The sequence below is a fragment of the Abramis brama genome, assembly GCF_963993115.1.
Source record: "Abramis brama genome assembly, chromosome: 5".
Classification (NCBI taxonomy): Eukaryota; Metazoa; Chordata; class Actinopteri; order Cypriniformes; family Leuciscidae; genus Abramis; species Abramis brama.
In genome coordinates this window covers 22048617-22062771 of record NC_139967.1, presented here as the reverse complement: position 1 = coordinate 22062771, position 14155 = coordinate 22048617, and the positions used below count along the sequence as shown (strand labels likewise).

General features: G+C 35.3%; 1 protein-coding gene across 1 annotated transcript in view; it reads right to left on the bottom strand.

The window, feature by feature from the left end:
- lamc3 (laminin, gamma 3) overlaps positions 1–14155 on the bottom strand; it is a 76026-nt gene that overhangs the window by 49677 nt on the left and 12194 nt on the right. The window contains exons 3-7 of the mRNA XM_084113854.1: positions 9570–9700; positions 8684–8850; positions 4871–5059; positions 3713–3830; positions 1189–1287 (exon numbers count right to left, since the gene is read on the bottom strand). Of these exons, the coding sequence (XP_083969980.1) occupies positions 1189–1287; positions 3713–3830; positions 4871–5059; positions 8684–8850; positions 9570–9700 (704 nt within the window). The remainder of the gene's footprint in view (positions 1–1188; positions 1288–3712; positions 3831–4870; positions 5060–8683; positions 8851–9569; positions 9701–14155) is intronic.

Below are 14155 nucleotides of genomic sequence, written 5' to 3'. Positions count from 1 at the left end.
AGAACTACGTAGATTCCTGGGAATGGTTGGGTACTACCGGTGCTTTTGTAAAAATTTCTCGAGTGTTGTTGCCTCTTTAACGAAGTTGTGTAGTCCTAAAGTTTGTTTTAACTGGACTAATGAGTGCCAGCAGGCATTTCTCTCTGCAAAATCTCTCCTTTGCAGTGCACCTGTACTGTCTGCTCCAGATGTGACTCGTCCATTCCAGCTTGAAGTAGACGCTAGTGCGGTTGGAGTGGGAGCTGTCCTGCTGCAGGAGGGTGCTGACGAAATAGGCCACCCAGTATCGTACTTTTCAGCTAAGTTTAACCGTCATCAGTTGAACTATTCAACGATTGAAAAAGAAACTTTGGCTATGTTGTTGGCATTACAACATTTTAACGTTTATGTGGGGTCTAGTTCTTCTCCTGTCGTTGTTTACACGGATCATAATCCGCTGGTTTTTCTGAGCAAAATGTACAACCATAATCAACGATTGATGCGTTGGGCTTTAATGGTTCAACCATATAATTTAGAGATTCATCATAAAAGAGGATCTGACAACGTGGTCGCAGACGCGTTGTCTCGCGGATTAGTTTAAGCTTTCTGCGTGATTTCATGCAGAATCAGTTTTCTTTTCTCTTCTAAGGAAGGAAAGAAAAGAAAAAATCTGATTCTTCCTTTAGGGGGAGAAGTGTTACGGCCTCAGCCTTATGGGTGTTGCCTGTGTGTGTATTCGTGTGTTTGTTTTGTTTTCTAATTGGGGTTTCTTTTTGAGTGTAGGCTCCGCCCTTGCGCACCTGTGGCCCGTTGCTCTGATGGCTCGTGCTGAGCATATAAGTGGAGTGTGAAGGAGGGTGAGACACGCGACGGTGACTCCGTGCGCGTCATGATGCCTAGCCGCTGATCAACGCAAGCTGTGTTCTTTGTCTTTTGTGCTACTATTTTGTTTCATTCTGTTAGTGTTCGTTATGTCTGTGTTGACTTTAGTGTAGAGTAAATGTGTGTTTACATGTGACAAGAGAAAAATTGAGAGACGTGAGTTTGTGCAGTCATTTATTAGTCTTAATAAATGTTTTAAACTGCTTTCTGTCTTGCGTCTCCTTTTATGTTGCTGAACCCTTTCCAAACGAGCATTTTAACAAAACGGGTTCGTAACATTAAGACAGAGAGAGAGATGGTGTGCCAGGGTGAGGAATAGAAGGTCACCTGTTGCAGGACTGGCCCTCAACATTAGTCTTGCAATAGCAGTGCCCATCTTCAGCTGAACACACTCCTTCACTGCCCCTGTCATCACACTTGCACAACCTGTTTGAACACACATGCACAAACAAAGATATAAACAGATGAATGAGCCACCACTGACGGCCTCAGGTCAGAGTTTCTCTGTCGGGTGTAAACTTTATATATATATATATATATATATATATATACAGTGCAATGCATAAGTGAATACACCCATGCTAAAGTTGACTAAAAAGAGGAATAAAAAATCATATTTTGGAAATTGAACTTAATGCCTTAATTAAAAAAATTAGGAAAAATCCAACCTTTAAGGACACCAATTTTCTTTGTGAATGAATAATGTATCGTAAATAAATAAATGTTCTTCCTTAAAATACATGGTGCATAAGTGAGTACACCCCTATGTTAAATTCCCATAGAGGCAGGCAGATTTTTATTTTTAAGTATTTTTTTTATTTTTTTTTTAGGATACTATGCATCCTGATAAAGTTCCCTTGGCCTTTGGAATTAAAATAGCCCCACATCATCACATAGCATTCATCACAGATGATCTTATGGAAAGTACCCCATGCCAATCTCTAGGTATGGTGAAGGCTATGTGATGATGTGGGGCTATTTTAATTCCAAAGGCCAAGGGAACTTTATCAGGATGCATGGGAATCTATGGGAATTTAACATAGGGGTGTACTCACTTATGCACCATGTATTTTAAGGAAGAACATTTATTTATTTACGATACATTATTCATTCACAAAGAAAATTGGTGTCCTTAAAGGTTGGATTTTTCCTAATTTTTTAAATTAAGGCATTAAGTTCAATTTCCAAAATATGATTTTTTTATTCCTCTTTTTAGTCAACTTTAGCATGGGTGTATTCACTTATGCATTGCACTGTATATACACATGATCTGCTATTTGGCCTAAAATCAGTTTTACCTGGCTTGCAATTACCCATAATTCTCCTACCTCACAAGTAACCTCTCTCCTCTCTTTCTCTCATTTCTTTCACGTTTTGCTCCAATGAACCATCTAATTTTTATCCAAAAACACTGACCCAAATGGGCCACATGAAAGTGCAGTGGGGTATACAATTTTTGTTTGACGTCTGCCTTTCTCCTGTGTTTTCTTTTGTAATACGCCATTATTTGCATCATTGAGTGTACATATGCAATGTGCAAATCTCCTCAGGTGGATATAATCTTTCTTTCTTTCTTTCTTTCTTTCTTATAAAAAATATTATAAAAATTACAAAATTTAAATACACACTACCGTTCAAAAGTAAGATTTTTTTCTAAAATAAATTAATACTTTTATTCAGCAAGGATGCATTACACTGATAAGAAAATGACAGTTAAAGACATTTAAAACGTTACAAAAGATTTCTATTTCAAATAAATTATGTTCTTTTAAACTTTCTATTCATAAAAGTATTCTAAAAAAAAGGTATTGCGGTTTCCACAAATATATTAAGCAGCACTGTTTTAAACATTGACAATAAGAAATGGTATTTAATCATCAAATCAGCATATTAGAATTATTTCTGAAGGATCATGTGACACTTAATACTGAAGAAATGGCAGCTCAAAATCCAGCTTTGCCATCACAGGAATAAATTACATTGAGAAATATATTAAAATAGAAAAGTTATTTTAAATTGTAATAATATTTCTCAATTGCATTAATATTAATATTATAATATTATTTAACTATATTTTTTATCAAATAAAAGCAGCCTTGGTGAGCATAAGAGACTTTGATTTTGATTGGTAGTGCACAATAATTAAAACAATTGAGATTGAGGTCAAATATGAAAGATAAAATAAAGTGAGAAAACTAAAGACTAAAGACAACAAGAATCAGCAATAATAAACATAAGTTCAGTGTTAGATACAAGTGCAGATACAAGTGAAATCAATATTCCTCATACTTTTATAAACAAGTACTGTGGCATTATCAATCAATCAATCAATCAATCAATCTATCTATCTATCTATCTATCTATCTATCTATCTATCTATCTATCTGTTAATATGTTATCATAGAACAATTTTTTAAGATTATTATTCAGACACAGTCTTTCCTCTTGTGGAGGCCATGTTTTCCTGCGTCTTCTGGTTATACATCTTGTCAAGGTTGTTCTCCATTTTTGAAACACAAATAGTCAGCAAAGGTGCAGTGTTTTATCCTTAAAAAGGTTTCTGTAAAGGTGATATAATTATGTTTCATTTGTGGTGTAATTTGAATTAAATCAAATTAGTTTTGCTGTATTGTTCTGTTCCAAAGATTAATGTGATGTACTGTAAATGGAGCTTCTAGTTTGTTTGTAGTACCTTTATAATTAATTTATATTGGCCGAATTCTGCACTGCATTACTTATTTGAGGGTTTCCAATTTACTAGTTAGACATGTTTGCAGAATTCTGCATCCAAGAATCAAATGTTTTTCCTCATTTGATGAATTCTTGGTAGAGATACTCTAGCTATCTTTACCTGCATCCATCAGGGCCGAGAGAATGGAAGCCGGACTTGCAAATGTCACACTTTACACCAGACACACCTGGCCGACACACACACACTCCCTCTGCATCACACTGCAAACTCACAGAGCCTGGAGAGAGACAGAGAGAAGACAGGTTTTTCCAGACATTGGCCTTTGGGTTTTTTAATGAGTACATGGATAGTTTCAGTTGCATTAAATAATCATTTCCTCGTCAAATAATTCTTCCAATAAAGGTTAATAAATGCAAATTTTAACATATTTTATACACACATTTTGCCACCTGAAGCAAAATCAGATATTTCAGATACAAGACGAACACGATTAACATGTAATTAAACAGTGACAAATCATTTTAAAAGTGCAAATTTTTTCCTCCTTGCATTCTGGGAATTTAAAATAATTAATATTGCAATATCTAAATGTACATTAATATTAAAATCATATATGAAGTTGTTTAAAAAAAATGAAACATTTTACCCCATATTTATCACCCGTCTTGCACATTAGCTTTTTCCAAGATCCACCTTTTTTATGTGCATTTTGGGATATCGCATAAAAAAAGCTGGATTGAAATAAGATGCACATAAATTCTAAAAATGTGTATAAACAACGTATGCGCTCAATTGAGGCGGATACATTTTTTATCCGATAAGAAGTTAAACTATGATGGAAACACATTTACCGAATAAATCCCTCCATGCGCAACAAAAAAACTCACGTGACTTTGCCTCAACTGCGGATGTGACTGGATAACTGGACTAACAAGCAGACCAGTTTCAATTCAGAGCACCTCAAATGTTGGTTAGATCATTCTGAAATGCCTGAGCCAAAGCATGCCATCAGAATAATTTTGCACAACTTTGGATGGAAACATAACTATTGCTAGTGCTACTATTGTAGAAAATCTGTTTTAATTTCTGTGTATGTGTGTTTGTGTGACTTATTTTCCCACTGTAGTTACTTCAGAGCTGTAGGCTAGTATATTTGTATGTATATATGTACATTTGTAGGTATACTGTATGTACATTTGTAGTGTATGAGATAGAGAGCATTTAAGTCCGATTATGGGTTAACAGATACTAGTGAAAGTGTGCATGAGTGTGACTAATGCACACTTGCTTTGCTGAGTGTGTGTGCGTGTAACTCACCCATTGCATTACAGTTGCAGTCTTGGCAGGGCTGTTGCGGTAATGATCTAAAGAAGTTCTCTCTGCATCGCTCACAGTGAGGGCCAGCTGTGTTTTCCCTGCAGCCAACACAGCGCCCCCCACTTCCTGTGCTGCGGTACTGCTCAGCATCAAACACGCATTCATCAGCAAGACCACTGCAGTTACACTCTGAGAAGTAACAGAAACAAGTGGAGGAAAAGATATGGATGAAACAAAACAAAAGATACAAAAAGACCAAACTGCTTAGAAATAGCAATGGACATTCATTTAAACCAGCTTGTTCAGTTTCATTAGGCCTTAGAACACACACACCCTAATAAGCTCCCTTGCCACAGGCCCCTTCTGTCTTGTGGGACATGACTCGTTTTATTACAGTTCCGTCAGTCTATTGACTGCAATAACATCACATTATCACTCTCTAATGGGATACAGTTTCTTGAGCTGCCACTGAAGAAAGGATTACACACCATTATACTAGAAGAGACATACAACAGATAGGGAAAAATGCTTTAAAGGAAATGTACAATTTAATTTTTTGACATTAAAATACTTTCTACGTCCATGGCTCAGGCACGGAAACACTGTTTTTTTGAAAACCCGGCCAAACACAGCAACATTATGTGCGCGTACAATACATGACTTGTGAATGAAATTCATGAAATGTTGATTTTAATTTAAATAAAACAGTAGTTTGGTTTAAAAAAAAAAGTTTTTATTAATGTAAATGCAGCTGTTTTTGGGACTAACAGATCTAAAGTGATTGTAGCTCGGCTTCGTCCATTGTGTAAACTTGTTTATTGGACTACAATTGGCCTCTGCATTAAGCGCATGATTCAAAAGAAAGATGACATGCAATGTGTATTTAATACTTAAAATACTCGATTACACATTGTGTCATACATATATAGAAGAATGAAGACTAGACTGTAGATCAACTACCCAAAATCCTGCTGGAGCTCCATTATAACTGTGCAACGTACTTATTGATTTAACCAACAACGTGAACGTGAGCAGGACCACGTGTTTGTTGAACATGAAGTGTTCAGGAAACCTGTTTGAAAACATCTTCACCTTTAAATAAAATGTATTACTGTAAAAAGATTGTGTTCAATGACAGCAACACCCAGCCAAAACAAAAGAACTGGGAACAAACCTAAGAAAAAAATATATTTTCTGGTTAGTTAAAAAGTGGTGGGTTTCATGTAGTTGCAACATGTACTTATAAATATTTTAGTAAATATGCTTGTTAAAGAGATGTGTGGATGTGATGAATAAATATTTCTAGGTTGTCCTAATTACTAAAATTTTTTTTGATGGATGCAGCCATGCAAAGAATAGCATAGTATAGAATAGTAACAATAAGAATAGTAACAATCCGTCAAAAATGGCTGAGAACAAACAAGCATTTTTTTTTTTTTCCTGCAAGCTAGATTTTCATCTTTTATCTCATGGTTTCTCTCCACTTTCAAACTAGAGGGTAAAAAAGTCGTCCTTAGTCAATTAACTTATCTGTTTGAAGCATTACGAGAGAGGCATATGGTGGCAGCTCTGCGAGTCTGCCATGCAAATGATAAACTTGGCACAGTATGTGATGAAGAACTTTGTAAAACAACCATGCATGAATGCATCTGCAGTTGATTCCACCTCCTCACCAACAGATAGGGCTGCTTTTGAAACCAAAAACTTGTTTATTCATTAAATTCACTTTTATGGGAAGGGACAACAATTACCAACAGAAACCCATCTGTTGACCACTGAAAGTTAATTAAAGGAACGTGGAGCTTAGTGGAATACAGAAGGAAAATAATTAACATGGCTTTTTTCGGCTTATGGGCTTGTCAGAATTGCCAATTACAGCATTTCCCTAAAGTATTTACCAGAGACGCATGACAGCACAAACATACAACACATTACACAAGTGAAACTTTCCTAGTTACTGTGCTAAAAGGCTAACCGATGCGTTGTTTGATTGAATTACTGACTGATGTGAGCATCTACAACCCCATTTCCAGAAAAGGACATTTTGTAAAATGCAATAAAATCAAGAATCTGTGATTTGTTAACTCTTTTTAAATTTATTCAATTTATTTAAATTTATTTCACTGACCAACTTAATTGTATTTTGTAAATATAAACAAATTTGTATTTTGATGGCTGCAACACACTCCAAAAAAGTTGGGACAGAGGCATGTTTACCACTGTGTCACATCACCTTTGCTTTTAATTAGACTTTTTAACTGTTTGGGAATTGAGGATAGTAATAGTTGCAGTTTTGCAGGTGGAATTTTTGCCCAATCTCGCAATACACAAGACAGCTGCTCAACTGTCCTTTTTTTCCTGTGTAGCAGACTATGTTAAGTGACAAGGGTTTTCCAAAGTACTTCTGAGCCCATGTGGCTATTTTTAACACAGTATAACGGTTTCTCATGCAATGCCATCTGAGGACTCGAAGGTGCCGCACATTCAACAGAGGTATGCAAGCAAGGAATGAGCTTTGTATGTGGATTTTTTGTTTTCTTCAAACTAGGTTCTTCTCTGTCTGCTGGTCAAACAGGACCAAACTCAATTGCGTTTGCAATGATTGAAGCTGTTTTTTTTTTTTTTTGGTATATATTTTATAGTTGTTTTCACATGATTTTATATCATTTCATTCAGTATTACTGTGTGATTACTATATTATGTTTAATACAATGTTGCTTCAGTTAAAAACAAAACGCATACTGCCCACTCAATTGGTCATCTGAAAATATATTTGTAAAATATGTGTAAAAAAAAGTTCAAATCTTGTTTTTCGGGCCCAAACAGCAATAAAAACACACACAGTAAAGTGAAAAAAATTCAATCACAACCAATGTTCAAAACGCAACAAATTAACTTTTTAAACAACTTCATTTGAACATTGATTTGAGAAGGTAAAACTCTGTTAGCTCTAACTGAATTTCATGTTTAATGAACTTTAAAACATTTAAAAAATATGATGCTGATGTGGAGACTTAAATAGATGCTAAATTTCTCAGATAGGCTACTTTAAAGACAACGCACAGATGGGCCCTCAGCTAAAACTTCAGTTTCTTGATTGATTTAAATTTACATGTTAGTTTGAAACTGAGAAAACTGATGAAAACCATTTATTATTAATTAGTCAAATGAAAAACATTGTTAAAATGGAAAATGTAATGTATAATTTACTTGGGGCCAAAAGCACTTTTTCTTGATTAAAATCTCAATGGATTACAGTGTCACTAAATTAATTAACCAGGTGATGAAACTTGCAGGATTAACTTCAAGCTTTTTATAAGATCATAAAAAGAAACCATGTGTAGAATAAATGTTTTGATACAATATATATAGTTGTGTAGCAGTACACACACGAAAATAGGAATATATAATTATTTTTTTTTTTTTTACTTTAATCATAAACACAGGAAAAATACACATTACAAGATCCATTCATTTAAAAGGGACTGAACAAAACAGGGAGTTTAAATACAAGATGAACCAAATGACTGACAGTTGATAATCATACGTAACCATAGAAACAAACGAGGAGATAATCAGTAACCAAAACTGAACGGAATATCAAAATAAGAGTCTGTATGTGTATATATATATGTGGTTTTAGGCCATATAGCAGATCATGGGGATATATATATATATATATATATATATATATATATATATATATATATATATATATATATATATTATACATTATACATCACATCTGAGTGTAGGATTTTCAGGTTTGTGATGGATCTACTCCAAATAGACAAATAATCAGGCCGTACTCACTCACACACTGGTTGGCTGAATCAGCGGTGGCCCGTGCCCATGGCCGGTCCTGGTAGAAGAGAGCACAGTGCTGGCAGTCGACCCCTGCAGTGTTGTGCTCACAAGCACACTCCAAACCTCCATCCTCATTGGTTATGCAGTCACTGGCATGGCCGTTACACTTGCATCTGCAAGAGAGTTGAGAGCGCATTATTAGCATTCTTTCAAGGCTCATTGTTTTCTGTGGACACTCATAAAAAAAAATCAAGCTCAGGATGTGGCATTCTGAGACAAGATTTACAAATGAGCCAGATGGTTGAATTTAAAACCAAATTACATCAAAACACAAAGCAAAATTTGATATGCTACAGGGACCTTAACAGAGAATATGAATTGGCAGAGTTGATCAATATGTCAAAAATACTACGTAGAAACACATTCTGACCACAACGTTTGCCATTTGTTTGGCAGAAATTACATTACAGAGCTTAGCAAGTGTTGTGTATTTTCACCAACTTGCACTGATAATAGCATTAACATTTGTGCACTTTATTATGAAGAAACACCACTTTGATATACAATATGAGCTGATAATGAAAAAACAAAAGCAGACATGCACAAACTATATACAGATGGCGAACAAACACACAAATACACAAACACTGTCTCTTCCACATCCTGTTTATACTACTAATACACTTAAGATGTAGAACACAGATCAAATGGCTGGCAAAACTCTCTCTCTCTCTTAATGAAGCACAGCTCCTCTTGGTATGACATCACTCACTTGACATTTTCCATCATTTGCTCCCTTTCTCTAATTTCTCTTGGTCAGTAAACATCTGCCAATGAAACATCGGTGGCAGCTAAAACACATGCAACATTACATAGTTGTGTGTTTATTCACCTGCCCCCCACGGAGAAATCAGATATGGCATAAAAATATGAGCGAAGCACTTTGGCATCTTTGAAGAACTCGTCTCCAAAAGTGTTTAATCTGTCCAGAGAGATGAGAATATCTGTAGCCGTCACCCAGTCCTACAGAGAGGAAGAGAGAGGAAAGTAAAATGAGAGAGAAAATGCATTAAACTGAACAAAAGTGACAGTAGAGAATTTTCCATTTCCATTTCAAATAAATGGTGTTCTTTTGAACTCTCTATACTTAGTTTAAAGAATCCTGAAAAATACGTAATGGTTTCCACAAAAATGAAGCAGCAAAAGCACAACTTTTTTCAACATTACTAATCAGAAATGTTTCTTGAGCACCAAATGTATCAATGTATTAAAATAAATTAAAATATTATTTGAAGAATATTTACTTCATATTAGGTTGACAACTTATTGCTTAAAACTATGGGTTGTGTAAAACAAAATAATTATGATTGAGCTCAGAATCTTTAGAACAGCTTTAATTCAGTAAAGGTGTTAAATTTCAGAATGCACTTTATTAACAGTTTAGAAGTAAGTTCAAAAACAGATGTAGTTAAGGTGAGAGGTTGTTCTGAGGTCATGGAAAATAGAGTACAATTACATACCATAACATTTTTCATAATTCTTGTGTTGAAGTGAACTTCAAGGAAAACAAAGCTAGCACCTCTGTGTATTCATGTGTATGTGATACAGACCAAAGCATAAAGAATGAGATGGTAGAAAGAAATAGAGCCTTCCTCATTTTTATTGTGTATGTGTGCAGCTGTGTGTCTGGTCAAGTGTGTGTTTTGGTTTGATCATGTGTGTGTTAGTGTGAAAGCAATAGAGTTTGGTCATCCTTATCAGTGACTGGCTTGTTGACCCCTGTTCTGTCCGTGTTAATGGGTTTTGAGCCCAGTGTGACAGCCTGGCGCGTGTAGGTGAGAGCACACATCTTTCATTCTGGGGGAACAAGATAAAAAAGGAGCGGAGCTGGCCAGCACGTCCCTGCCTCTCGGAGGGATGGTAAAGTTTATTCCTTTTTAGAGCAGTTGAGTAAACAAAAGAAAGAAACAAATAACCCCTACATGTCTCTTTGTCTTTCTAACGACGCTCATCTGACTCTGCTTCTGTTTTTACTATACATGTCGCTCTGTTCTTCTGCTTCCACTTCTCTGTGTACAATATTCTCTATCTTCTCCTCAGAGTGTCTCTCTTTTCTCTCACCCATCCTTAGCTCTCCACAGTTTTTTAATGCCTACTTTACTTTTTCAACTCTCTCTCTCCTGTGCCTCTCTTGTTTTTGTTTTTGCAGTTCTTGTGCATCATGTAGAAAAGGTCTTATTTTGGGGGCAAAACAATGTGCAATGAATCATAAACAATAACAGCTCCAATACTACAGAGTGAGAGGAAGCTATAGAGAGAGAGAGAGATACAAGCTGTGTTCTACAATCTAATGAGTTACCTCTGTAGGCAGTATTTTAAGTCATTGTGGATGCGCTGCCGACGTGAAAGCTGTGCCAAAAGGTAGACAACTTAATTATGCTGCCTTCTAAGATGTCTTCTTTTAGCAAATTACTGGCACCACTGCATTTATCCCTTACAGTGGTGGCAATTCTATCACACACTACAACAAACTCCAAGATGTACAAGATATTTAAATATATAATGCATAAAAAAATTATAAAAAATATAATATAATAAAATGTAATATAAAATATACGGTTAGACTTTATTTTAAGGCGTCTCTGTTGCAGTGTAATTATACATTTAAGTACTAAGTAATAATAATTAACTAAACGTACTTACTATAGGGTTAGGATTATGGTTTGGTTTTGGTTTAGGGTCAGTTGTATGTAGGGCATACTACATGTAACACGTAACAAGGACACTGTAAAGTGTTTCCAAATATATTGTATAAACTCATTCAATACTTAAAACCATATTAAAAGTATTAAAACTGAAGTAATAAATAATTCAAAAATCGACTGTAGCACTTTACAATAAGGTTTCATTTGTTAACATTGTATTAACTAACATGAACTAACCATGAGCAATATTTTTTTTTACAGTATTTATTAATCTTTGTTAATGTTAGTTAATAAAAATCCAGCTGTTCATTGCTTGTTCATGTTAGTTCACAGTGCATTAATGTTAACAAATAAATGTTTTGTTTTTAAATATGTACTAATAAATGTCTATTAACATTAACTGACATTAATAAATGCTGTAGACGTATTGTTCAGTCCTATTCTCATTTGATTTTAATAATGAAATTAAAATTAAGATTAATAAGTGCTACAAAATTTAAGACCTTTCATAAGTAAAAATAATACTTAAGACTTTTTATGGCCTTAAATTTAAAAAATCAAATTTAAGACTTTTTAAGGATCCGCAAGAACCCTGTTTCACATTAAGCAGCACAAATGATTTCAACATTGATAATAATCAGAAATGTTTCTTGAGCAGCAAATCAGCATATTAGAATGATTTCCGAAGGATAATGTGACTGACAACTAGACTGGCTTATTTAAATAAGCTGATGACTAATTAATTGAGGATAGTGATCAGGTATCAAAGGTGGGCTTGTATGAGCCAACAGAAAAGCAAAGAGATGCTTAGCTTTCTTTATGCCCGGTTTATGTGCCTCAGTCAGGATTGTAACTGTTTTGTCATCTCACTGCATATTTGCCATGATTAATCATTTTGCCACTTCACATCTCAGCTTACAGGCTCAAACCCTGTGGCAAGAAAGAAAGTCCCCTGGGTTAGTATTAAAAGCACATGAAATGCCATGAGGCAACTAGGCTATCAAAAGGGTTGCTAATCCATAACTGTAAATATGGCACCAGGATATGCCTACAAATAAAGTTAATTTGAAAAACTGAGAGACAGATTAAAAAATAACTTCCTATTGAACAAGCATTCAAATTTCCATTAAAAGAGTTCAAAGGGTTACTATTCTAACACAAATTATCCAGTTATCAATGGCAGTGACATTTAAAGTAATGCAGATTGTAATGGAAAAAAAAAATAGTTCGTTCTGAACTATGGCTGAACTATGGCTAGCATCCCAGTTGAACTATGGCTAATTGTCTCGAGTGAGCTGCTCTTTGAAATATTACTTACATGGCAGGATGGAAGTATTATTTGAGAGGTTAATTATTAGATAGTTTATTGGTGGTTCTTTGCACAAACGGCAGCAAGCACTTAATTAGTCTCCATTTGCTTCGACCAGTTTGGCTGATGAGTTCAGAAAAACTGCTGACTAAAGGACAAAGCATTTAAGTGAAAATTGAGAAATAGTGTCTCTGTTCTCAATCTCTTGTCTGTGTTAATTTATTTTTCTTCTTTGAAGAGTTTAGAGTCACACTTTCTACGTGCTCTCTCCATCCTCCTGCCATCTAAAGTCTCCTCCCCTCTTATATGGGTCGTAGCCAGGAGGGTCTTCATGATTAGAATGCATCAGGAAGAGGCTTGTCCCTTATTTCAAACTGAATAACATTTTTTTATTTGATTGCTTAAGTTCACTGTGCTACTCGTTTTATGTGCTCTATCTCTCATTCTCATTCAAAGCTGGTGTTCCATTTTAAAACCCAGCTCTCAGCCTCAACCAGAGAGAGAGAGAGAGAGAGAGAGAGAGAGAGAGAGAGAGAGAGAGAGAGAGAGAGAGAGAGAGAGAGAGAGAGAGAGAGAGAGAGAGAGAGAGAGAGAGCATGCATGCCAATTTAATGGATGACTGAACAAATTAAATTTGAATTCGCAAGACAACTTTCATCTTCAGCATGGATTTTGTTGGTGTGGGAAAAAATATATAATGATGCCTTTCAGACTAAAAAAAAACAAATATCCCCCTTTGAAGTAATCCATTACTTTGCAGCAAACCATCAAGTATCTGGTTACAAGGTGTGTTTTCACCTTGTAACCAGCCAAATTGTTTAATAATTATGAAAAAGGAAAAGCCTGCATACATTAATGGTTTAACATCAGACTCCTCTCCCTAAACAATGTCTGAATAAGTGCAGAAAGCGGTGCAGTGCAGGGATGACATCAGAACCCGGAAGTCTAATTTGTCACTGGTTCCTTTGAGATTTCACCATGGGGTTTTATAGGGTTTTTCAATTTTATAAGTAAACTAAAGCCTGTGGTAAACATAACTTGGCAATACTTAGACTTTTTGTTCAACAACGTGAACTGCACACACCCACACCTATCACACGATGAAGAAAGACGAAGGCAGATCAACAAAGACGAGGTTTAATCCACAGACAAGTGATAGACAGTAACAGCGTGTGATACACACACACAAAAAATAACCGACGAGGGACTGAACATAACAGGGAGTATTAAGTACACAAGGCAAATGATGTAACTAAACAGGAACAGCTGACAAGACTTAACTAATTAGAAACCACAGTGACTATGAGAACTAATACAGACAAGACAGAAACTGAACATACATGTGACAACATCCTAATCTGTATTATCTAGAAACATACGTTTTCAAAAATAAACATAACTGCTTCAAAATTCGTGTTTTTCGGTATGGGTCATTGTAATTTACGTTGTAGAAACGTTGTTGGT